This window comes from Gopherus flavomarginatus, chromosome 3 (assembly GCF_025201925.1).
Source record: "Gopherus flavomarginatus isolate rGopFla2 chromosome 3, rGopFla2.mat.asm, whole genome shotgun sequence".
NCBI lineage: Eukaryota > Metazoa > Chordata > Testudines > Testudinidae > Gopherus > Gopherus flavomarginatus.
Genome location: NC_066619.1, coordinates 133,027,970 through 133,054,809, shown reverse-complemented (window position 1 = coordinate 133,054,809; position 26,840 = coordinate 133,027,970). Strand labels below are relative to the sequence as shown.

Here is a 26,840-nt window from a genome sequence, read left to right as displayed (position 1 = left end):
AGGGGAGGCAGGGCAGACCAGGCAAGACATTTCAGATATAGGGGACAAATGGAAGAAAAAGAAACACAAATAGCAGTGGAAGCATACAAAAGGAGCAGCTAGGAACAGCATGGTGGAGCAAAGCGGGGAAAAGGGCCTTAGAGAAGAGAGACCCAGGTCTCACTAGGCTATAGACGGACTTTCAAAGAGCTTAAATTGGATACTAAAGAGAAAGTTTGGGAGTTGGGAGGAAATAAAGAGAGGCCACTGTAAAGAGGTCATGCCTGAAAGCATCAATTATCTCTTTACAACTAATTAGGCTAGCAAGATCCTGGGCAGAGAAAAATAGTTCTTATGCTGTCTCGCCAAGTGTCCAGTGATGCCAGAGGAAGAAGACAAGAGGGGTAAGCCAAGGTTTGAGACTGGTGAGAGAATTAATTAGTCTGGGGAGGCAAAGGAAAAGTGCAGAAGAGAGTCTGGAGTTACAAGTGGACACAAGAGAATCAACTGAGAAGGAAAAGGCATTGGAAGGAGGGTGTGGAGGAGTCAAATGTTGACACTTTAAAGCCTTAGACAGCAAGACAGCGCAGTGCAATACCAAAGGAGAGAAGCTGAATACAGAGAAATTCCAAATGAAGAGCAGGTCACTGTCTTATAGTAAATTAGCTTATTTATAAACTTAACATTGGACAAGTCAAAGCAAAGAAGGAGTAAAAAGTTATCACCAGTAATAAACTGATATGCAGCTCTTATTGTCAATTTCATCAATCCATCACCACTCTCAGCAAGTTGGCAGATGACACTAACTGGGAGGAGTGGTAGAGACGCTGGAGGGTAGGGACAGGATACAGAGGGACCTAGACAAATTAGAGGACTGGGCCAAAAGAAACCTGACGAGGTTCAACAAGGACAAGTGCAGAGTCCTGCACTTAGGACGGAAGAATCCCATGCACTGCTATAGACTAGGGACCGAGTGGCTAGGAAGCAGTTCTGCAGAAAAGGACCTACGGGTTACAGTGGATAAGAAGCTGGATATGAGTCAACAGTGTGCCCTTGTTGCCAAGAAAGCTAATGGCATTTTGGGCTGTACGAGTAGGGGCACTGCCAGCAGATAGAGGGATGTGATCATTCCCCTCTATTGGACACTGGTGAGGCCTCATTTGGAGCAGTGTGTCCAGTTTTGGGCCCCACACTACAAGGAGGATGTGGAAAAATTGGAAAGAGTCCAACAGAGGGCAACAAAAATGATTAGTGGGCTGCAGCACATGACTTATGAGGAGAGGCTGAGGGAACTGGGATTGTTTATCCTGCAGGGGGGATTTGATAGCTGCTTTCAACTACCCGAAAGGGGGTTCCAAAGACAATGGATCTCGATTGTTCCCAGTGGTACCCGATGACAGAACAAGGAGTAATGGTCTCAAGTTACAGTGGGGGAGGTTTAGGTTGGATATTAGGAAAAACATTTTCACTCAGGGAGTGGTGAAGCACTGGAATGGGTTACCTAGTGAGGTGGTGGAATCTCCTTCCTTAGAGGTTTTTAAGGTCAGGCTTGACAAAGCCCTGACTGGGATGATTTAGTTGGAAACTGGTCCTGCTTTGAGCAGGGGGCTGGAGTAGATGACCTCCTGAGGTCCCTTCCAACCCTGATATTCTATGATTCTATGAAAAGCTCTAATTCCTTTTAAGCAATAGAATTTTATGTAGGATAATGCATAGATTCTTAATGTTTTCCACACTGACACTCTACATTACAGGAGAGAAGTGTCAGGATCCTCCTCCATCTCCTTTAGGATTCTACTCCCATCTAGCCACAAAGTGAGGGAAAGTGGATGTAACCACCTGAACTTATTTGCAACTCCCCAAGGCAGTGATGATATGACAATTGCTCCGCACACCATATTGGTGTGACAAGAAGGCTGTAGGAGAGTACACCATACAAAAGGAAAATTTCGCAGTTGCAGGTGTGTATGGAGTTATATCAGCAGGACGCGGCCAACAACAGACCAAGTAACAGCAAAGAGTGAAATGTAACACAGTCTGGGACCTAATTTTCAAAGATGGGCATATGCAACTGTGTGTACCTAATTTGTATCATCTAATACCCCAAATAAATATACAGAACTAGGAATTTCTGTATTAAACAGTCATTTAAAAATCAAACTTGTCAATGGATAGCAAAAATACCAAAGGGGTGTTAAGTGAAAAACAAGTTAGTGATGAGCTTGCAGGGCACCATGGTTGTAAAATAAAGCCAGTAAGAGTTTGAGACGCATAGGCACAGAGCATCATCTCACAAACCAGGAATGTGAAAAAGATATAGTTATTCTCTAACTGGCGGCAGGTTGGACTAGAATAATGTAAGCAACCCTCCCTAATTCCACACAAAAAAGGCAAAAAACAAGATACTGAATTTTCACTATGCTGCAATCATTTTTTTGTAATTTGACATTTAACTGCATCATAGCCTTTGTCAGAAGGAAGCCAAGTGTTTTGGCATCTAGGTAAAACACAGTGAGGCTTTGACACCTGGGGTAGCTTGGGAAGAAGGTATGGATTGTGGAAGAAGTGTATTAATTGGATGGCTCTGCTAAAGTTATCAACAGGGATATCAACAATTTTGAGGTTCACATTGCCATTTTTATGTTTCAGAACTAACAACCTATTGAGATTAAGGTAACAGTTCCTTATGCTCAAAGCTATTTTTAATACAGGTTTAGGATGATGGCCTTTTTTCTTTTTTTAAGGCTAAGTGTAGCGTGACATCTTCACAACCATGAGGACTAGAAACTTGCTTTAAAAGTAGCTTAGAGTCTGATGCTCACAATTCCATGGCAAAACAGAATCTATACGCAAATTATGAGACCCTGTGAAAGTGCTAGATTTGTGCATCGTGACACTGCTTTACAAAAATGTATCAAAATCAAGCAAGTTCTTGTTCCATAATGGATACCTGCCATGCTAAAATACACTAGACATTGACTGATGTTACCAAATTTCTAATCTCAAAATCTGATTTCTTCACAATGAGTGAAAAATATCTGTGGCTAAGTAACATTTAGAATCTTTCTTATTTTACTCACCATTCCAACACAAAAGAGGATGAATAGCAACAGCCATGGTATATCTGTGCAGCTGCGATCCTCCAGAGGCTTCCACTCTCGTTTGGAGCTCTTGGGTGAGAAAAAGGGATAAAGACAATGGTTACGAAGTCAATTAAATAAAATATGCTCTGTCAATAACAAAACGCTTTGAAAAGCAGTTTTTAGGGCATTGATATTCGTCAGGGTTTATCTTTGGATACGTAAGCTACTTCATCTATACTGTAAAATGTACAATAATTATTTAAACTACAGTGAGGCTAGTGGAACCATTTAAAAGACAGTCAAGGTAATGTGTCCAAGGGTAAGTGCGGGAAGAATCTGCAAAAGAGAGCGGGTAAGAGCAATGCTGAATTCAGAAAGCATTTCATTTATTCATATTTCTGGCTCTAGCATAAGAGGGGAAATAAGCATGGTCACTCAAGGGATCAACAATACTAGCTAAGTATCAGAGGGGTAGCCGTGTTAGTCTGGATCTGTAAAAGCAGCAAAGAATCCTGTGGCACCTTATAGACTAACAGACAAACACTAGCTAGTTACTGTACTCTTCCACAGCTACTGTATGTACAGTAATCTGCTTTCCAAGAAGGATAAAAGAATAAGCTTTCCACAAACTCGTTAGTTTTAAACACCTCCATGGCAGGATTAACAGCATACAGTACAGACAGAAAGAACGTAATATGCAGCAGTCTAAGGAACAGTTTTTTAATCTGCCCAGAAAAGGCAGCTATGGAGTTCTGCAATTCAGGCAAGAAGTGTCAACTTACTAGAAGAAAGGAGTCTGGAATTAAGTTAAAACTCTCAGGAAAGAGACTCTACTGCTTTTTCAGATGACAGAAATACCTCAGTGGATAAAAGGCTGAACTGTTAACAGTTTGCACTATAAAAATGGCTACCCTGTGGCCCACAAGTGTACATTTCATAAAGTCTGTTCTATTCATACTGGCTCATTATAATTAAAAAATTATGAAGAGGTTTTTAAGCTATGCTTCTTCCCTAGGAAGCTAAGGGAAGAATGCGTATTGATTACGAAGCAAAATTAAGTATACCACTAGAATTTTGTTCACAGATCAAAATTTTGATTTAGATCCAAGGCTGAAAAAAGTACACCTCATTTTAAAAATAACGAAGTTGCAGAGACAACAAAGCTCTTTCAATAAGTTTCCAGGAACCTACTGCTAATAGCATCTCCCTACCAAAAGTTTAGGCATTTAAAAGGATCTTTGGGAGAGCTAGTCCTCCATTCAGTAAGGGCATGGATCACAGAACACAGACTGTAGTCCAGAAGAGATGTAGAATGGCCTTCTATACCTATATGGGAGAGCATGAATTGGGATATAAAGAAACAACTAAAGATTCCAACTTGTGTAGGACAACCTGCCAAAACCTTAAATTTTCATTATAGGTTCTGGAGTCTGTTGGAGATTCAGATGAGAAATTAGAACAGGAGACTGAACTGCCAACACTGATCTATTGTAAACTTTGCTGACATTTGCCATCTCCAGCACCTAGTTTTGCAGACTGATCAAAAGCAGAAAGTCTGCAGTACATGGCTGTTGTATTACTAGCTAAAATGTGTTAGTAAGATTTTTCTGGTATTCAAGTCTCATCTTTAGCTTGATTTGCAAACACAAATACCCTTTACAAATAAGGTTATTAGAAAACTACAAACTAGATACGATGAATGAAAAAATGTATCTTCCTCATCCGCTGCATTCAAACTGCACATCCCGTTTGAAATGAGGTTTCATGACAATGGTATCTGTTAATATTTTTAAAGTCTTTCTGTATTTGTCCAGGCTGCGCGTGAGTCCTCTAATCAGTGGCTGTTGACAGGAAATTAAATGAACAGCTCTTGGGGAATCACTGCCTCCCATGAGAGGAGCTGGCTGGGTGATCCCACTCAGTCTGGGGTGGCATAGAGGGGACTTGGAAGAAATTTAGGTTTCCAGATAAGAACTCCAGCAGACCCAGACTCTAGGAACTGCAACCTCTGGAATTTCACTCGAGACCAGGAACCAGAAAGGTACCTTATAAAGGACATCCTGCAGCATAGACTTGGCTTTTGACGTCAGCATCCACAGAGCTGCCCACATCAACTCTAGTACCATGAAGCTGTAAGGAAACCCATCTCTCTCTCTGCTGAAAAGGTAGCGGCTGCTCTTGTGGAATGAGCCACAAACCTCTTTACTCCAAACACTACATTCTCTTTCTTCATACAGCGTCACTCCCAATGACACAAAGCCTTGAAAAGCAAGCTGGGGAACCCCACAAGAATAAAATCTGCCTTCTAGTGTCTACAGTTTTATTCAGTTATTCAAAGCCCTCTTCCCACTGAGCAATAAGTTTATCTTTATTCTATGGGACTGGAAGGAATGAGGAGAGACATCCCCACCTACATGGACAGATGAAACACACTGGAGGACACAGGAAAGAGACTGAATTATTGCAGAAGTTCTGACCTGATTAAAAAGTCATTTAGCAATCTGTGAACAATGAGCAAAGTTCCCAATATCATGGCCAGACAGACTGCCAATAAAAAGGAAGTTTTAAAGGTGAGAAACCTCTAAGATCTTCTCTAAGTGTTCATAACACATGCCTGTGAGGTGCTTAGCTGGGTAAGACTTCACCGTCAACTGCTTGGAAGAGAGATTCTTACCACTTCCAGATGGCAAGTCAGAAATGCTCTACAGTACTTTGCTTATGTATTATTTATTTCAGTTTATAACAATATACACAAAAGTGCCTTGCCTCAGCTCTAGGTGCCTCTGTCAACATTTAAAAATACAATCAGCAAAACGAAAGCCAACAGCTGTTAAATATCTCCAAGCCACCACCCCCCATCTCAATAAAAAACAATCCCATCAGCACTCTCCCTCTCCCCAAAAACAGCTTCTATTGTGGCCCTCTCCCCTCAAGAGCCTGGGTAACTGCTAATGGTCCCTACAATATGAAATTTGGGTTTTCATACCAGGGAGGTGAGAGAGAATAGATTGCAAAGTTGAGGGCCTCTAATGGAAAAACGCTCTGCAAGCAGCTCTTTCTCTTTTGTACTGAATGGACTCCAGCACAACTGCCTCTGCTGACTGCAACCATGGCAGTAAGACATGGAGCAAGAATCAGTCTTTCAAGCACTTTGTGGTTCTGTCCCTCAGAAAATGACTTCACGAAAAAAAAATAAAAAAGCTCAGTGTGGTTCCTTGTTAACTGCCTCATTTACTTTTGTATAAAGTCTGCTCTGTTTGCAAATAAGCTGCATTTCCTAAGAGTACGTCTGTGCCATGGAGACTCTCCCAGCACAGCTATGCTGGTACAGCCCTGAAAGGTACACACGGTGTGCACCGACAAAAGGTGTTTTTCATTGGTGTAGGAACACCGCCTCACTGAACAACTAAGCGACACCACTGGAAACGCCATCAACACAACCCCCAGTATAGATGCAGCTACGTCGCTTGTGGGGGTGGGATTTTTTCACACCCCTGACCAACGTAGCTACGCAGATACAACTTTCCGATGTAGACGAAACCTATTTGCCAACCACACAAATTCACTCTGGACTCTGAGGGTATGTCTACACTGCAATTAGACACTTGCGGCCGGACCCGTGCCAACTGACTAGGGCTGCAGGGCTGTTTAATAGTACTCCTCTATCCCGATACAACATGAATTTGGATATAACGCGGAAAAGCAGCACTCTGGGGGTGGGGGGGGGCAGGACTGCGCACTCCAGCGGTTCAAAGCAAGTTCGATATAACGCCGTTTCACCTATAATGTGATAAGATTTTCTGGCTCCCGAGGACAGCGTTATATCGGGATAGAGGTGTACTGTAGACTTCCAGGTTCAGGCTAGGATCCTGTGAGGGAGGAGGGTCATGGGCCAGCTGCAGGTAGACGTGCCCCAACAGTCAAGCTGGGTTCTTTTAATCTCTCTCATCATCACCACTACAAGAGGTGCTTGCAGGCCAAATGATGCCCTCAGCTACACCCAGGCAACCTAACCGTCTTCGAATGATGCCACCCTTACACTTAAAACGACATCTGTAGTGAGATTTTTACATTAAATCAATTTGTACGAATTCTATTACATTAAGTTCATGTAATGGCATGCTCAGTATCTTTAAAGATCTCTCCAAGGATCTTTTCTGGCTTTGCTAAATCTCACAATATTTATTATTTACAGGTAGTGCTAACAGAAAACATAAAAAGCTGATGAGTTTTGTTTGCCACCACAACTTTGGAGAGATCAGTCTTGATGACGAGATGGCAGCTCCTTCTGTGCGGACCACCTTCAAATGAAATCTTATAATAGGATTTTTTAAAAGCCATTGGATGTACTTTGGAAGAGCACTGACAAGGATTTGGAATTACTCACAGTTACCACAGGTAATCCATTTCATTTGCTAAGTCAGTGGACATAGACTCATAGACTTTAGGGTCAGAAGGGACCAATATGATCATCTAGTCTGAGCTCCTGCACAAAGAAGGCCACAGAATGCACAAAGCAGGCCACAGCGCCAGAGCCTTCCAGGACAACAGATGCAAAAGCTGCAGACACAAATCTCCACTGCTACAATGATCAACACTTCCCACAACACACGTTTCAAGATCCATGGGCCCTACACATGCCTATCACAATCTGTAGTCTACCTCATTCAGTGCACTAAATGCCCTAACAACTATGTGAGTGCAACCAGACAGTCCTCACGCTCTCAAGAGGCAAACAATAGGACAAAAAAATACACTAGCACCTGTGGATTAAAACTTTTCACAAAATGATCACCCTACATCTGACCTCTCAGTCCTCATCCTCAAAGGAAACTTGCACAACACCTTCTAAAGACAAGCCTGGGAGCTTAAATTCATAACTTTGCCAGACACTAAAAATCATGGACTGAAAGAGAGAGACTGGATTAATGGCTTATTATAACAATCTATAATTAAAGCTGCAAGTTTGTCATGGATTCTGTGACTTTCAGGGACAACTGTGACTTCTGCAGCGGCCGGTGCAGCTGGTCTGGGGACTGCCTGAGCAGCTCCTGGGCCAGCCGTCCTGGCCGCTGCTGGGGAAGTCTCGGGCCACCATGCTCTCCTCCTCCAGCAGCAGCAGGTGTTTGGGTGTGGGAGGGGGCTGAGGCGCGGGAGGGGTGAGGGCTCAGGGCAGTGCTTACCTCGAGGGGCTCCCCAGAAGCAGTGACATGTCCCTTCCTCAGCTACTAGGCAGAGGAGCGGCCAGACACCTCTGTGCGGTGTCCCCACCCGCAGGCACTGCCCCCGCAACTCCCATTGGCTGTGGTTCTCAGTCAATGGGAGCTTTGGTGCCAGCACTTGGGGCAGAAGCAGCACGCAGAGCTCCCTGACCACCCCTCCGCCTAGGAACTGAGGGAGAGATATGCGCTGCTTCTGGGGAGCTGTGCGGAGCCAGGCAGGGAGCTAGGCAGCCTCTCCAACACACACACCCCCCCACGGGGTCGCAAGCTGCTCCCCCCAGAGCACCCATTGTGCCCCCAGGCCACCCCCCCCAAAGCACCCATGGCACCCCTGGGCTGCCGCACCCCCAAGATTTAGTCAGGGGTATATAGTATAAGTCATGGACAGATAACGGGCTGTGAACTTTTGTATGCTGCCCGGGCCCCGACTTTTACTAAAAAAATCATGGCTAAAATGTAGCCTTATCTACTGCTGCTGTCCACCCCCCTTTGCCTCCTATAACTGGAGGAGTGTTAACAGGCCAATTCACCTTGAATGGTCTCTTTGAAATACGTGTTAACTGCTTATGCTAACCAGTGGTCCCCAACCTTTTTCATCTGGCGGGCGCTGGATGACAAGCCACCGAGGACTGTGGCCGGCGGATAAGCATCCCCTGAAATGCCACCGAGAAGCAGCAACATCAAGAGGTGTCACCGCTGAAAATCAGCGATATTTCGGCGGTGACGCCTCTTGACATTGCCACTTTTCGGCAGCATTTCGGCAGATGCTTGTCCGCCATCCAGTATGCAGGTGCAGACAGATGCCCCGGCGGGCGCCATGGCGCTCACAGGCACCGCGTTAGGGACCACTGTGCTAACAATTGTTCTACCTTGTATTTAAGATGTGAGAACCCTTGATTTAGTGCATCACAACACATTTTTTGGTGGCCTCAGTGTGGCCACCAAATCTCGCTGGTGGCCACACTCACACTTTTCCTTAAAATACTTTATTAACTTTAAGAAAAACAATTAAATATGCACCGATACACATCCAAATCATTGCAATTTATATATGTGAGTTGTTTTTTTTTTTGTCAGCCTCAATAATAAAAATAATACTGTGAAAAGTGATGTGTGTATATTTGTTAATATCACTTTTCACAGCAAACTTAGTAGCTATCTGGGAGGCTGTGAAAAATATTAACCAACATACAAGTATCACTTTTCACAGCCTTCCAGACAGCTATTAAGCCCCAGGACCCAGCCCTAGATTGGGGGCGGGGGGAGAATGGGGGTCGAAAAAGAAGGCAGCTGGGGCCAGAGACGATAGTGGGATAGATGAGGGGTTGGGGGAAGCAGTGGGGGCCCAGGGTGATGGGGGGATGGATGTGAGGCCAGGAAGGCAGCAGTGTCCTGGGGCGATGAGGGAGGGTGGGGGGGCAGAATGGGCCCCATCTGTCTCCAGAGGCAGTGCAGGGCAGCACATCCAGGAGTAACAGGGAGGGAGGGAGAGGGGCTAATGTGCTGTCCCCTGCACCCCATCACCAGGCTTTCATGGCTGCATGAGAAGTCCCTGGTGGCCGCATTTGAGAAACATTGTTCTAAGTACCTTTCCCAGACCTGAGAAGAGCTCTGTGGAGCTCAAAAGCTTGTCTCTCTCACTAACAGACATTGGTACAATAAAATATATTATCTCACCAACCTTGTCTCTCTAAAAGGGAATATGAAAGCCATGATTTTAACAGGTATGTAAAAGGTTACATGGATGAATTAAGTCTGTTTCCTTATCTCTACTTATATCTTGAATTGTGCTAAATCAGGTTTACAGCTCCACAAAAGCAAAGTGTCAAACAAGACTTCTCATAATCTACATATGAACCCTAAATGTATGTAGCAATGATCCTTTGGACGATTAACGACCTGATTTTCAATTCCCCAAATATCAAGAATAAGATGTGATACACATTCAGATCTTGTATTTATCTTGAAAAGCGTGTCTTATTTATTTAACATAAATGATTACTAGCCTTAGCTACTTATGCTCAAATGTACAAAATATTTACTTTATGGTCATCACAAGGTCTAACACAAATGTTGTGATTGTTAGAAGATTGTTTCTTCTGCAGTAGGCCTCCACCTTTTGCCTACGTCCTAACCCAAGCACCATCAAAATTGCAGCTGACAAGTTTTGCCTGCAGCCCTCAATCTGCATTTCTACTGGATTTCAGCCTTTTCTATGGACAGATTAAGATTCCTTCTGCATGTGCTGATGCAAGAAGCATACAGATAAGATAAGCAAAAACTGATATTTTTCCTTACCATTTGCCCCACAGTAACAGTTTTCTATTAAAATGACGGGATGCTGTTGTTATTCTTGTTCTACTAGCTTACAAAAGGTATTGCCCCTGAACAAAGCGCGTAACTGGAAGACGAGCTCTGTGTAAGCTAGAAAGCTTGGTCTTCTTCATCTATGGAAGGTGGGAGTTTTGTTGAGAACTGCTGGTGGATTAGCTGCTGGATTTGCTATTTGATCAGTTGTTCTTTTAATGAATAGAAGAAGTGCCTAGAGCATGAGATAGTTACAGTTCTGGTATGGATCCCGGGATCCGACATCAGAAATCTGGTCAGGTAATTATTTCTGTGTTTTGTCCGGACTGAGGACTGTCCTGTCTCTGTGTCTATCCGTCCTCCCTGTGGAGTGTTTGAGTCTGGGTGCCGTCTCCATCCGGGGATCGGCCGACCAAGGGGTTCCTGTCCCCGCAGTCTAAGTGAGTGAAATCTGCACAATCGCAGCCGTACCGCACCTTGGGTAAAACCCTTAGTGTGAAAGCAAGGGCGACTGAGGCAGTAGCCTGTGGGCTTCTTTTGTGTGTTGCACTGGGCATCGCTCTGACGAACCCTAATTTCCTTCTTGTGTGATTGGTGTGTGAAGTCCTCCTGTATGGGTAACCAGACGTTTAAGCCGGGGCAGTTCCCTAAAGGAACTCCGGCTCATTTTATGTATTTTAGGAAGGGTCTGGACTCCTGTAAGTTTCTGGAAAAATGGTCTAGGCTAACTCAGGCAGATCCCAAAACTCAGTGGCCACTGTTAGGATCTTGGGACAAGGATCGAGTCGATGTCTTAAAAGACAAACTCGGCTAATTTAAAACTAAATTGGCAAAAGGAGAGGTCGATTGTTTTATGCAATGGTGGGAAGAGGCAAATCGTAGATGGACAGAATCGAAACTCGCCTCTCTCAAAGATTCAAATGATAAGTTAAAAGCTTTACTGGAAACCTCCTCTCCCACCACTAGACCAAGCGCTCCCCTTTACCCTGTTCTCCAAGCAGACCGCCTCTTCATACTCCTGTCTCGGGGTGGGAAAAGATGAAGAAAACACCTTGCTAGATTCCGGGGACGAGGATGAAGACGATGCATTAATTGGCCTGGCAGCCTTGCGTTGAATCAATAGACGGCCACCCACGCCCCCAGCTCAGGAACAACAGTCACCAGATTTCCCAGCTCAGGAACAATTCCCAGAAATCTCTAGTTCAGACCCATCCGGATCATCCAGTACTGCCGAGGCCCATTCCTCTGAACTCGCTCTGCCTCATAAAAGCTCACGCTTGGGCCTTAAAAATATTCTGGCTCCCCTCCGAATCCTGCATACTGGGGGCCAGGACGGGAGTCCCACTTGGAGCTATAAACCCTGGACTCGCACTGAGCTCCTTTCAATTGTAAAAGGCTTTCCAAAGCCCCGAGAAAATCCTACCAAATTTGCAGAGGAATTTTTGTTAGTGTGTGACACCTATGAACACTCTGAGGCAGACCTTCTGCAGCTGTGCAAGCTACTTGTAACAGCCCCTAGTGAGCATGAAAAATGGCTCACAGCAGCAGATTGGCTCGCTGCTGACTGCCACTCTACTTTGCCAGATACTGGTCCTAATGCTGGATACCGAAAAAAGTGTAAGGAACGAGCTAAAAATCTATTTGAAGCCATCCCTCGGGTATGGACTCCTAAAACCAACTGGATGGCCATAAATGGCTGTAAGCAACGACAGGGAGAAAACCCAGGTGACTATCGCACCCAGCTAACTGACATTTTTCTGCAACATTCTGGTATACAGCAACCAGATAGAAATGGACAGGGTGCCATGGCTAGTGCATTTGTTAATGGCCTCCTGCCTGCAACTGGCAATCTGCTAAAACGAATAAATGTGGGATGGGAGACCGAAACCATGGACAAATCGCAAACAGTGGCAGAGCACTGCCAACGTACTTTAAAAGGAAAGGAAGAACAATCAGCTCAGCAGTTAATGGCCTTGCAAATACAGCATTATTCAGGGTAGGGCAAACAGTACCAGGGACGGGTAAAATACCAGGGAAGGGGACGTGGTTGTGGGAGGGGACAGGGAACTGGATTTTCGGGTTATGGGGACGTTTGTAATTACTGTAAACAGCCAGGACACTGGAAGAATGAGTGTCCAAGCCGGCCTGGTAACTCTGTGAACAACCAGTTAAACCCCCTGCCAGCACAGCCAGTCAGCCCCCAGCCTTACTTTTCCCCACAACAATGACAGGACACCGGGGAACCTCAGGAAATTTTAGCCCCTTTACTACCTCTCACTCCTATGGGTGAGTGTGTGTTAACTATCAATGATCTTTCTCTCCTTTTCCTTGTTGATATGGGAGCTTCGTGCTCTGCAGTTCGTACTACCGACCTGCCTGAAAAACCGTGTCCACTGTGGGCATTACGGGAGTCCCAATCCCTTATCCCCTTTCAAAACTTCTACCGGTCCAGGTTGGTCCCCTTTCTGTGGATCATGCCTTCCTTCTCTCTGATTCCACTCCAGTAAACCTTTTGGGTCAGGATCTGTTATGTAAGCTTGGCTGCACCATATACTGTTCCCCAGATGGGGTCTATTTACAAATTCCTCAGTCTTCCCTGAGTGATTCTGTAGCCTCCCTGCTGTCTGAAACGTCCCCTTCTACTCCGCTCCCTTGTTGCCCACTGATCCCGTCCCTTGAGAACTTAATTTCGCAGGTCCCATCCTCTCTGTGGCCAACACATCCCTCTGAGGTGGGCTGCTTAAATACTGATCCTGTCTGCATTACTGTTGACTCTTCCAAACCCCTGCCTCGTCTATCCCAGTACCCTTTAAACCCTGAGGCAGAGGCTGGCATGTTCCAGTCATAACTGCCCTGCAGGAGCAAGGCATTATTGTTCCCTGTTCCAGTCCCTGTAACACTCCTAACCTCCCTGTTCGAAAAGCTGATGGCAAATCATGGCGATTTGTTCAGGACCTTCGAGCCATTAATCGTATTATCATACCCGCTTTTCCTGTTGTCCCAAACCCAGCAACCATCCTGGCTTCTATCCCACCAGCTGCAACTCATTTTACTGTTGTTGATTTGTGTTCTGCTTTCTTTTCTGTTCCGGTTCACCCTGACTCCCAGTACCTCTTTGCCTTTTCCTACAGGGGACAGCAATATACATGGACCACACTCGCTCAGGGGTATACGGAAAGTCCATCTTACTTCTCCCAGGCATTAGCCTGAGACCTAGCTGATCTTGTTTTCCCATCCAGGTCCACTCTAGTCCAATATGTAGATGATCTGCTCCTCTGTTCCCCCTCGTTATCTGCCTCAGAAACTGATTCTTTAGTGCTCCCTACTGCCCCAGCAAACAAAGGTCACAAGGCTTCTTGCTCTAAACTACAGCTCTGTCAAACCTCTGTCATATACCTTGGTTTTCTCCTCTCCCAGGGTTCCCGTACGCTTTCTCCCGCGTCCAGGCTATCCTTAGTTTTCCCCGACCCTGCTCCCCATGCCAGGTCCGAAAATTTTTGGGCATGGCTGGATTTTGCAGGCAATGGATTCCCCAATATGCCTCCCTTGCAAAACCTCTACAGGAACTCACTCGACTCTCTGTGCCTAATCCCATGCCATGGCCACCTGAAGCAGACTCTGTCTTTGTTTCCCTCAAACAAGGTTTGGCTTCTGCCCCCGCTTTAGGGCTGCCAGACTGTTCTAAGCTTTTTACCCTTTTCTGCCATGAACAATTTGGATGTGCACTTGGAGTTCTCACTCAGGTGCACAGAGGCAAGAACCGCCCAGTAGCTTATTTCTCTGCCACTTTGGACCCTGTGGCCCAAGGCCTACCCCCCTGCCTGCGTGCTGTGGCTGCCACAGCACGCCTAGTCGAAATCTCTGAATCCCTTGTCCTTCGCTCCCCCCTCACTCTCATGGTCCCTCACTCTGTAGAAACTCTGCTGTTACAACGCAATACAAGCCACCTCTCCTCCGCTCACCTTACCAAGTATGAACTTCTGCTGCTGTCGGCCTCATATATCACTATAAAGCGCTGTTCTCAGTTAAATCCTGCCACTCTCCTTCCTTTGTCTAATGACGGTGATCCTCACGACTGCCTTGCAACTGTCTCTGCTATCACCGTCCCGTGCTCTGACCTTTCTGATGTCCCTCTCCCTAACTCTGAGCTTGTTTTGTTTACTGATGGTTTCTGTTTGAGACAACCAAGGTCGTCTCCTTGCAGGATACGCTGTAGTGTCACTCTCTGAAATCCTAGAAGCTGCGCCTTTACCTTCTGTAACCTCAGCTCAAGTTGCTGAATTAGTTGCCCTCACTCGTGCCTGCTTTTTGGCGGAGGGACGCTCAGCCACCATTTACACTGACTCCCACTATGCTTTTGGGGTTGTACATGACTTTGGTACCCTCTGGCAAGCTCGGGGTTTCCTTACCTCTGCCAGTACCCCTATTAAGAACGGCCCCTATATCACTGCTCTCCTGTATGCAGTTATACTTCCCTCTGCCCTGGCTATTGTTAAGTGCCCTAGCCACTCGATGGCAGACAATGATGTTGCTAAGGGTAACGGATTTGCTGATGCCTCTGCTAAACATGCTGCTGCCATAGAACCTTCCCCAGATGCATTTCTAGCTTCCTTCTCTGTTTCTATACCACCACTGTCCCTCACTGACCTCACCCTGCTCCAGGACTCTGCCCCAGAAACCGAAAAGGACTCCTGGGTTGCCCAGGGTTGCTCTCTACATCCTGATTCCCTTTGGCGTTCGCCCACTGGTGCCTTTGTGGCCCCCTTTTCATTCTACCCATCGCTGGCCGCCCTGCTACACAGTGTTTTGCATGTCGGAAAGGAGGGGATGGTCTCTGCTCTAACTAAGGTGGGATGGTGGACTCCCCATTTCAGCTCTTTTGCAGCCCGCACTGTGCCGCCTGTACCACTTGCCAAAGCCACAATATTGGTAAACCTGTAAAAGTGGCTCAGGGATTCCGGGGCTTGCCCCAAGCACCGTTCTTGCATTGGCAACTTGATTTTGTACAAATGCCTAAGTATCAACTATTTGAATTTATTTTGGTTATGGTATGTTTATTTTCTGGTTGGACTGAAGCCTGTCCTTGTCGCAAGGCTGACTCACTGTCTGTTGCTAAATGTTTGTTAAACCACATTATGCCTGCCAAGGGAATTCCTGCCACCCTGTCCAGTGACCGGGTACGCATTTTACCAGACAAATTGTCTAGCACCTGGATAGTATATTACATGTCACACACCTGCTGCACTGTCCCTACCACCCACAAAGTGCAGGTGCTGTGGAAAGGCAAAATGGTGTACTTAAGAATAAGCTTGCTAAGGTTTGTGACTCCACAGGGTTAAGCTGGCCAGAAGCTTTACCACTAGCCCTTATGGAAATGCGATCCACTCCATGCCAAAGGCATAAACTGAGTCCTTTTGAAATTGTTATGGGACGCCCTATGCGAACTGTGGCTACCATTACTCCAGTCCCAGACTTGAACTTGACTTACAGTACACTCCTTCAATATTGCAAGGGATTAATGCAAGCTGTAAGTCACTTCCATTCACAGGTTCGAGCCGCCTGGCCAACGGAACCCACCTCTGATGCCTGCCACAACCTTGAGCCAGGTGACTGGGTCTACGTACGGCACCACCATCGAAAACACACCTTGGAACCTCGATGGAAGGGTCCTCATCAGGTACTGCTTACTACCCAGACAGCTGTTAAGCTATCTGGCATCGCAGTGTGGATACATGCTTCACTGTGTAAGAAGACACCCTCCCCAGCAAACCATTCAACACCTCAGGACTGTGCAGAGTCAGTTTTGACTCCAGAAGACGACGTAGAGGAACATCCTACAATACCTTACAATCTATGCTCTCATAAGGGTTGCCAGAAACAGACGACGACCTAAAGCAAGGCCCAAGAAGCAGCAGTAGTGAGCCTAGCGCCTGCTGCCTGGTGGACATAAAACCGCGACTGCGGTTCCCTCAGTTAGGTTGTCAGAACCAGAAGGGCCTTGCCTCCAACATGCACCTCTGGTGGCGCCTGTTCCTCGGCTGCTGGTATCTTAAGATGTGGGGAGCCCACAATGACAATTCTTTTATCCAGCAGCAAGTGTGGATAGCTCAGACCCTTAATATTTCTAAATGCTGGGTCTGCAGCCACATCCCAGCCCACTCTCAAACTGGTGTTCCTGTCCTGGCTATCCCACTGAATTCCCCAGACCTCACTGGAGGACCTCGTCCATTTCACAAAACATGGAACAGCAATGACACTTGGGAAGCAGTGGGAATAAATGTATCTAAATGGATAAGTGTGTGTGTGGGGGGGGGAAAGGTCATTGGTGTTGGGTGTGTAATGGGACAGGGCTGGATCTGGGAAAAAGCCGTTGCCTTCAGCATATTGTGGCAAATGGTATATGGGATTATTCAAACAAAACTAAAGAGTGGCGGGCTGGGTATGGGAATATGAATTTTTTCTCAACCTGGGATCAAACAGAAAAATCAATCTCATGTTCCCCCTACAGTAATCTTAGTAAAAATAATACAATCTTCCAATGCCATACAAACACTACCACTCCTCGTAAGGAGGATTACCCTGTGTCTTTTGGAGGATATTACTCCTCATTTGCAGATACCTATGTAACAAATGGATGCAATCGATCCTTCCTCGCCTTAATAGGCCATATTTGGGTTTGTGGAACCAAAGCTTATACTGTGTTACCAGCTAACTGGTCAGGTGTCTGTTATCCCGCCCGACTCTTCCCACAATTCCAAGTATTAGAGTCCCTGCCACGAGAACGCCTCCGTAATTTCAGGCGAAGAAGAAGGGACTTACCAGATGTCCAATGGTATATACATAACATAAGCCCCTTAACTTGGGAAGAGGCCATTGGCACCTCCTTATCCCACTTGGGGGAGTAATACACCATGCAAAAAGACTCCTAAGGTTACAAGCAGTGGTTGAAATAATGGCAAATGAAACAGGAGAAAGTTTAAAAACCCTGGCCAAAGAAACAGGGGTGATCCAACAGGTGGCCCTCCAAAACCGTCAAGCATTAGACACAGTGCTGGCGGCCAAAGGAGGGACCTGTGCTCTCATTGGGAAAGAACGTTGTGTGTTTATACCTGACGATACCAATGAGGTAATAGATCGCGCTAGCCACTTAGAACAAATTGCATATCTTCCCCATGAAGAGCCGAGTTCTTTATGGAAGTGGCTGAGTAACCTGTTCAATTTCTCTGGCATAAGAAGCTGGTTGTTTCAGGGAGCCCTAACCATCCTGTTTGGAATCTTAGTGAGTTTAGTGTGCTTTCAGTTAATCTCCTGTTGTATCCAGAATTGTGTCACCCAGATGACTGCCCCAAAACAGAGTGCTAATATGATGATTTTGAATATCACTGATGATCAAAGAGATAAGGAACGGTTAATTTGTGGAACCTAGTAATGGTTGGTCATGGCGTATGCCTGACCAAAAGGAGGGATTGTGAAAGTAGAATGAATTATATTGTAAGAATAGAAAGGATTAAAGAAATGCTGTCTGTACCTTTAAGCAAAATTGTTGGAATTTTGCAATCCAGATGTCAGGAATACAGACATTAACATAGAACAATTGCACCGTTTAAGGGCAATTGGTGAAGTATTAGCCTTAAATCGATAACAGTAAGGAAGTAGGATATGCATGCTGTGCCCCAGGTGAATTTTACTGTTTTGCCTTCTTTGTCCCTTTGTCTAATTCCCGCTCTTTTATCTGTATAAATAAGACTGTTTGGGCCTTGCATGGCCACTCACATATTCTGAATGTTATTGGTGGAGCGCTGCACTAATAAACAGAGTGGTCTGACAAATTGAGAGTCCTGATTCTAACTTTGACACAGTCATACCTCAGAATTCAAAATAGGAACACAATTTTCTTTGTACAGATGCTTGTAGTTATCACACACTCATTTTTCTTCATTTTCAACCAACATGTTGCACTAATGTCAAGCAATTTTTCTTTTTGTTCTGACTAATTTTTTAATTGTATTAGCCCCATTTGCAGAATCAAGTAGGGGACCTACAAGTTAGGTCCGTTCAGTGCACACCCAAGACACAGTGCCAATTATTTTTAAAAGGAGTAAACAAAATAACCCAGGTAACTATAGGCTTCAGTCTGACATCAATCCCAGGAAAGATAAGGGAATGGGTGATGGACTCGATTAATAAAGAGTTAAAGGAAGGTAATATAATTAACACAAATCAACATTTGGTTGATAAGGTAATAGTGTTGATGTAATATACTTTGACTTGATACTGCATGACATTTTGATTAAAAAACTAGACTGATATAAAATTAAACTGGCACACATTAAATGGATTAAAAACTAGCTAACTGATAAATCTCAAAATGAAACTGTAAACAGGGTATCATCATCAAGCAGGTTTGTTTCCAGTATACTCGCAGGGACCTATGCAATTCAACATTTTTATCAATGACCTGGAAGAAAACAAAATCACTGACAAAGTTTGCAGATGACACAAAAATTAAGGGAGTGGCAAATATTGAAGAGGAGAGGTCACTCATTCAGAGCTATCTAGATTGATTGGTAAAAACTGGACACAAACAAACAATATCCATTTTTGTATGTCTAACTGTAAATGTATACATCTAGGAACAAAGAATGCAGGCCATACTTACAGGATGGGGAGCAGTGATTCTGAAAAAGATTTGGGGGTTGTAGTGGATAATTGGTTGAACTTGAGCTCTGTATATGATGCTGTGGCTAAAAGAGCTAATGCAAGCCTGGGATGTATACACAGCGTATTTTGGGTAGGAGAGGTTATTTTACCTCTGTATTTGGCACTGATGCAAACTCTGCTGGAATACTATGTCCAGTTCTGGGCCCACAATACAAGCAGGAGAGGATTTGGAGAAGAACCATGAGAGCGATTAAAGGACTAGAAAACATGCCTTATGCTGATAAATTCAAGGAGCTCAATCTAGCTTACCAAAGAGCAGTTAAGGGGCGACATGATTACAATCTGTAAGGACCTATATGGGGAATAAGTACTGTATTTAATAATGGGCTCTTCAATGTAGCAGAGAAAGGTATAACATGATCCAATGGCTGGAAGTTGAAGCCAGACAAATTCGGACTGGAAATACGGCACACATTTTTAACAAGGAGAGATATTAACCACTAAAACAATTTACCAAGGGGCATGGCGCATTCTCCATCACTGACAATTTTTAAATCAAGATTGGATGTTTTTCTAAAACGTCTGTTCTAGGAATGATTTTGGGGAAGTTCTATGTTATAGAAGAGGTCACACTAGTGGCAAAGATTCCAAAGCCAGGACAGACCAATGAATCATTTCTTTAAATGGTTTATTTCGTACTACGCTGACAAGAAAGTTGCCACCCTCATTTGTTAACATCCTGTTCAAGTATTAATTATTTCGATTGCAGTAGCATCTTCAGGCCCTAGCCCCTAATGTTCTACGCCCCATCCAAACCTAACAGATCCAAGCATAAGATCATAAAAAACACAAATGGGCAAGATGGCCTAAGACTGAGATGACATGCAATTGTCACAGCACACCAACTGCTCAGACACGGTCAAGTGTTTTGTAGGCAAATTGACAGAGGTGAGATCTGAACACCACCACTGACTTTGCAGATTTTTTTACAGGTGGCTTTTCTACATGAAGAAGTGGAGACATGCGTCAGAGTGAAAGTGCTGGTTAGGAAAATCTGACAAATAAGCAATGCAGGTTGGTATCGCTGTTGCAATGTAAACAGGGATCAATGTCTCAATTACAGCTGGCTGATTTGGGTTCATCAGAAGTTCTGGTCTTTTCAAATTTGCTTTTCAGCAGTGTTTGGAATGGAAATAACTGGGACAGAGATTGCATTTGTCAGAGAGGAGAAAGTTGCAGTATTTGAGACATGAGCTGATAAGAGCCTGGATAAAAGAGTTTTCAAAATGTGGAAGGCCGGATGACTGAAATATTGTGCCTGAAGTAGCAGTAAGATTCTGACACTGCCTGGATAGGTATATCTAGAGAGAGGACAGAGTCAGTAGACAACACAGGTTTATGGGCCTGAGCAATAGAGAAGATGGTAGTTACTGACCATAGCAACTAAGACAGGAGGGAGGCGGAGAGCTGGGAAGGAAAGATTAAGCACTTTGTTTTGGCCACACTGAGTTTAAACTAGCAGCTGGACATCCATAAGGAGATGAAGTGGGAAAGGCAACATTTTAAGATGATAATTATGGTCATGTATGAGAAAGGCAGCTCACCAGTCAAGAAGAAAAGTCTTTGCCTTTCAGTTGATTTTTTGTGGTATAATTACCAGATGATCTGGGCAATTGTGTGTGCATCAAAGACGAACAGAGACTACTAGTGAATGAAGGCGATGTTCAAGCGCTTCTGGAAGGCCTAGAACAGGGACTTCATGATCCTCATAGCTACATGTCATTGAATTATCATATTTAACAGTGATCCAATTGTACTTCAATAGACTTTGAATGACACTTTGACATTAAATCTTAAAGAAACTGGAAAAATAGATTTTCTGCACTTTCAGCAATGAACTTTTCTTACGACCTTGCTACTTAACTTGGCAATGTTAATTTTTCTTTAAGAAAGTTACCTGGTTTTGCTTTTTCAATCTATTCAATTACATATTTCCTACAATGGTCTTTAAACTTCAGACATGTTGAGCAAGGAAAATTCTTGTCTGGATGTTTGGTAACCCCTGAATACTAATCACCTAGTCGCAGCTTTCATGTTCACCACATTTAGAAAGAGAAACAGGCACCTTGTGAATTCAATATTGAAGACTGAAAAGAAAGCAGCTTTATGCAAACTACGGGATCAGGTGCCCTACCCATATTCTAGAAGTTTCCAAATTCTAGTAAACTCAGGAACCTAACAACCCCCACCCCCCCACCCACCCCACACACACACACTCCCTCTTCAACATTCAATAATAGTTGATTCCACCTATTAGGGATGTGACCTCTCTAGTCCCCTGTGACACCACTCACTCCTTTTTCCTGCTAGACATTGACTGTATTAACATTGTAACTGTTTGCGAACAGATGATATAACTGTGACATTCTCATCACTTCTTTAAAATTTGTAGAATAGGTGAAATCTTCATTTAGATTTAAATTAGAACCTAATATTTCTAGAATCAAAACCACTTTCAACTATAATGTAAATAATTCAGAAGTAACAAATATTTTAAAACCTGGAAAAATCCATAAATATCAATAAAACCTACCAGGATCTCCCTCACGCTCCCTGCATTCTCTCTTTTGCATTTATATCCAAATGTTGAATTCAGAATCTGGTTTTGTCCTGTACATAATTTCCCGTTTGAAAGTGATTCTACTTGAAGAAGTGATATGTACTCATCTCATTTTGCACAGCAACATCAAACCCATTTCAAGTTTTTCTATCCTAAAAACTAATATGACATCAGATTAGAGGGGAACATTAAAATTCAACAGCGTCAGTTACGAAACCAAATGAATGATACCCTCTAACAACATGAACATCTGAACTCTGACTGCAAAAAACTGGACAATCTGCAAACATGAGTTTGAAGATCTATGACCGGATACTAAAATCCTACTTAAACTCTACAGATGACATATCTAGTAAGTACTCTGTTCCAACTAGGCTATACAAATGAGAGCTTAAATGTTTGTTAACAGCAACCATGGTTACAACTTCAGTTATCTGGCTTCGTTATTTTCAAGGGGACATGGTTAGGTTAAAGTAATACTTTAACAGATTTCCTTAACTTAAGGTGCTAGTAACTTTGGTATTAGACCTGGAAGAATTTTTTAAATGATTTAACCGCTTATGCTTTTTTTTTTTTTTTTGGCAAGTTCAAAAGTGGCTAATGAAAAATGAACTCATTTTATTTTTTGTCAGTGTCACTTTGCCCTATATTAACAAGGTGTTGCAAAGTCTGGACTGCAAATATTGCAAGAAATTTTTATTCATTTAATAAAAGGCAATTTCTACTGGAAGTGTTATGAAGTCTTTGGGGACATTTCTACTGATGCTAAAGTTGAAAATGTAAATAATCTTTTACAAAGCTTAGCATCAAGTCCACCCAAGTGCATCCCCTTTAAATCAACTATTGTTCTGTGACCTTGATGCAGTGGCCTGCTTCAAAGCATGGAGAAGTGTGACTAAATTCAGGAGAGCAAATGGGAATGACCACAGATGAGGCAGTCTTCATATTGTATTTGCAGCTCCAGGGATTCAGGAATGATGGCACAGCTATTTATCTACACAAGCGCAGGCAGCCACGATGCGGACAGTACTGACGTGCAGGGCTTGAAAACTCTACTTGCTCAGGATGGGTATGAATTTTTTCTGGTTGACTGACATGAAGTTCTGCAGATCTAAGTTTACAAATTGAAGCCCTTATGGTTCTAAAGAAAACTTCCAAATTCACACAGAGATTTAACTGATGAAATGTCTAGCCAAGTCTGCAGAGACAGTTTCAGTGCCACCATCACTGCTTGGGGAGGAGTGTGTGAAAAATGGGACAAACATGATGCAGCCTGATTGCCACCATTATGGTGATTTTTTGTATGTCTGCTTTTGGGTGGATGAAAGCCAACACTCTTTTAAGAGTGTTGTGCAATGGGGGTGCAGGGAAATCGGTTACTTCCGTCTTCCGGAGCAGGAAACATGCCCAAGCCTTGAAACAGAATTCCAACCAACCCAGCAATGGGCCAAGCACGCGTGGAGAGCCCCTACCAATACCACTCCAACACTCCAGACAAGTGTTCAATGTAAGCTCCCATATGATCAGTTAAAGAAAAACAACCTTTGCTTGACCTACATTTGACACAAAATTAACTTTTAAAGTATGAGCAATATGTTTCATATGAATCATTTTTAAAAGCAATACTACGATTTATCGGTGGTTTAATAATTTATGTAACATTTACCAGCTCAGGTCCAAAGAAAAAAATCTACTAGCCCATCCTTTACCTTGATGCACTGCCATTATAAAAAAAGACAAGTAAAATATTACTGTGGTTATCAAAAATCTCTTACAAGCAAAATTTTACATTGTAGAATCATGTAGCGTCTGTGCCACACAAGTGTATTCTCCAACCCACCGTAAGGCACGACAATCCATTCCACAAGATATTACCATCTCTGCCTCTACTGCTGCTCTAATTTTTCATATATTCTCCTTTTAATAAAAGAAAGTTAGCATTAGTAAAGTTCCTCCACAGGTGAGCATGGATTTCCCTCACTGCTCTAAACAGGAATAGGAGGCTGATGTACTGATTCTAGGTATCTACAATTTAGATCCTTGGTTACAGCAACAGTAGTAGCCAGTTTCTCTCCTTGCATTATGAATATTAGGTTGCAGAAATAAAGCCATTAAGATTATGTACCTAGAGGTGTTCCTTGAAGTAAAAAGTATTCTCCAATGATCAACTGTGCAACTAGTAGCAATCCTGGGTTAGGTGTGCATCATCCCCATACATGAGCCCATAATTACTGCATGAGAACAGAATACTGCACTAGCAGGATACTTGTCTACACACACAGGAGCTCTGCTAGGCAATGAACAAAACAAAAAAGTGTGCAAACCTTCAGAATGGAGCATTAAGACAGAAGAATAATTTGCTACATGTTTTTCACTGAATACCACCAGTCAATTTTCACTCAAACCTTAAGTATTTCAAAAGTTGTTGTTACCACGCAAAAATAGAGACCAATTTAAAAAATTCATATCCATCTTTCACAGAGCCTCTCCTTGACAATTCCATTATGAAGATTTTCTCCATTAACTTGTTTTGGGGGGGGAGTCAGGACGGGGGGGGGGGGCAATACTTACTCTAAGACCAATCCCATGAGTCAGTCCCTAAAAAACCCACACATGTTTATGCGGAAAGCACTACAGGGGAAAGGAGCACCTCAGTTTAACTATTTAAGCGTATGAGTATAGTATTCACAGTGCGAGGATTTAAGATTTCAGTGCTCAAAGTAAAGGCCTGAAATGGTGAAAGCAAATCACAGTTCATGACCCAATCCACCCCTTACCTTGAACTTACATAGTGCTTTGTGTTTTTAAAGCACTCTACAAATATGCATTAATTAAACCTCCTGATACCTACCTGTATCACAAAGGTATGAAATATTAGCCCAAGTTTCTATATAACAAAGGTTACACTGGCTTGCCCTAGGCCATACAGTGGCTATCAAAGCGGAGATCAGAACTAAGAGGTTACTAGCTTCTGGACCCTCTCTTGGGTCCAGGCTACACTACAAAAGGTTTGCCAGTATAGCTATAATGGCAGACAACCCACGTAAGGTAGATGCAATTTCTACCAGCAAAAAATGTTCTTCAGCTGTTACAGCTTATACTGGTTTCCTGGACCAAAAAAAACAAAACAAAACAAAAAAAAACCCTGATATAACTGCATTTACACTAGAGCTTTTGCCAGTATAAAAACATTGTTAAAAAAAGCACTCTTGACATCATATCAGCAAGAGTTTCTAGCGTGGACCTGGCCTCAGACGACACTCCACCCTGCCCCACCGATTCCCCCCGCCCAGTTTACTAAGACATTTAAACACATTGCAATGACAAATAAATATTAGCTGTCCTATCACCCCCACCCAAAACAGTATACCACATTACATCTAACAGGTTTCAGAGTGGCAGCATTACATGTGGTCAGTTATTTCAGGAGGTTAGAAAGTAACTTTTAATATGTAAATATGAATTTTTTTTATCAGAAGTCATTAGCAAGAAATATCACTATGTGTTTATTGTAACTCTGTTGTGTCTGTAGATTAGCAAAGAATTTTCATGAGCTTATTTACAAGTTATTCTCTTACTATTATAGGGTCCTTATTATTTGAGCACAGGGTCTCCTGTGTGCTAGAGTCTTTACCAAAAGGACTTTCACATCCTGAGGCAATACCTCAGAAGACAAACCCAAGTCTGGAAGAGTCACTGGAGTATGTCTACACTGCAATAAGATATCCATGGCTGGCCCATGTCAGCTGATCATAGCTGAACAGGCCGAGCCCTAAAGTTGCAGTGTAGACATTCCAGCTCAGGCAGGAGCGTGGGTTCTGAGAGCCTCTCCTGAGCCCAAACATCTATATTGCAATTTTATAGCCCCACAAGCCTGGGTTAGCTAACATAGGACTGCCACAGATGTTTTATTGCAGTGTGGACATACCCACTAGGTGACCATACTTCTCCTTTCTATACTGCACATGTACATCTGTTCTGCATGCTCACACAACTCAACACTTCTGCTAGGAAGGGAAGCAGCAGCCTTTTCATTATACAGCACTACAAAGCTATTCTCAGTCATCGAGGAGAATGAACATCTTATATTGTGTTGTTCTTTAGCGACTAAACGTAACACTAATGCAATGATCCCACACCTACTACTTCATGAAGTGCTCCCCTACTCCTTATATTGTACTTGCAAATTTTCAACATAATTTAAGTGTAATTTAGAGTGCATGAACCAACACTTGAATTATTAATATATTATCAACGAGGCAGTATGAAACTGACAATCTTGAAAAAGTTTGTTTACAAACCATTTATGAATCCATCCATGTCATATGATTACAATTACAATGTCATCTTTGCAGTCAGTAGATTCTATGACTCATTTATTAATTTGTTTTCACAGGATTAGAAAGGTACCCTCACGGCAGCTATGAACAACATACATAGCCATTACATATCTTGAAACCTAACAGAACTGGCAAATCAGTAACAGGCTGATATTTGACAGTTACAATTATAGACCTATGATGGGAGAAAAATCCATACTTTTAACCACCACTGAAAGTGTTTTAATTAAAGTGCTTAAAAAACACCTATTTGAAAATAGTAGGCATTTGACTAGAAAACAGAACTACTCATCATAAATAAGGATACTCCACATAACTTTCATACACAAATGACTTACAATCTGAATATCAATAATGAAATGCTTTTTCTCTTTTTCAATAGTTCTCAGACCAAAGAAAGAACACCTTATTTTCAGAGCAGTTTTCTCAGTCGCTGAAATAATATAAATTATTTCATTCACATTTTGTATAATTAGCAGTAAATACAATCTGCTTCACAGACTCCTTGAATTCCAATGCAGCTCTGAAATCACAAGTCCTAAATATTAGAATATTTTGAAGTTTTATTAGGACAATATTAGATTATATCTTCAACAGTTATCTGCAAGTTAGTTCCCATTAATTTATT

The 26,840-nt window shown here is 43.2% G+C and overlaps 2 protein-coding genes across 3 annotated transcripts in view; one reads left to right on the top strand and one right to left on the bottom strand.

Annotated features, from left to right (window-relative positions):
* Positions 1 to 26,840, top strand: part of LOC127048474 (uncharacterized) — a 490,241-nt gene that overhangs the window by 342,520 nt on the left and 120,881 nt on the right. The window lies entirely within an intron of this gene.
* SLC44A1 (solute carrier family 44 member 1) overlaps positions 1 to 26,840 on the bottom strand; it is a 107,596-nt gene that overhangs the window by 61,591 nt on the left and 19,165 nt on the right. For both annotated transcript variants that reach the window (XM_050948241.1, XM_050948242.1), the window contains exon 2: positions 3,060 to 3,149. In XM_050948241.1, the coding sequence (XP_050804198.1) occupies positions 3,060 to 3,149 (90 nt within the window). The remainder of the gene's footprint in view (positions 1 to 3,059; positions 3,150 to 26,840) is intronic.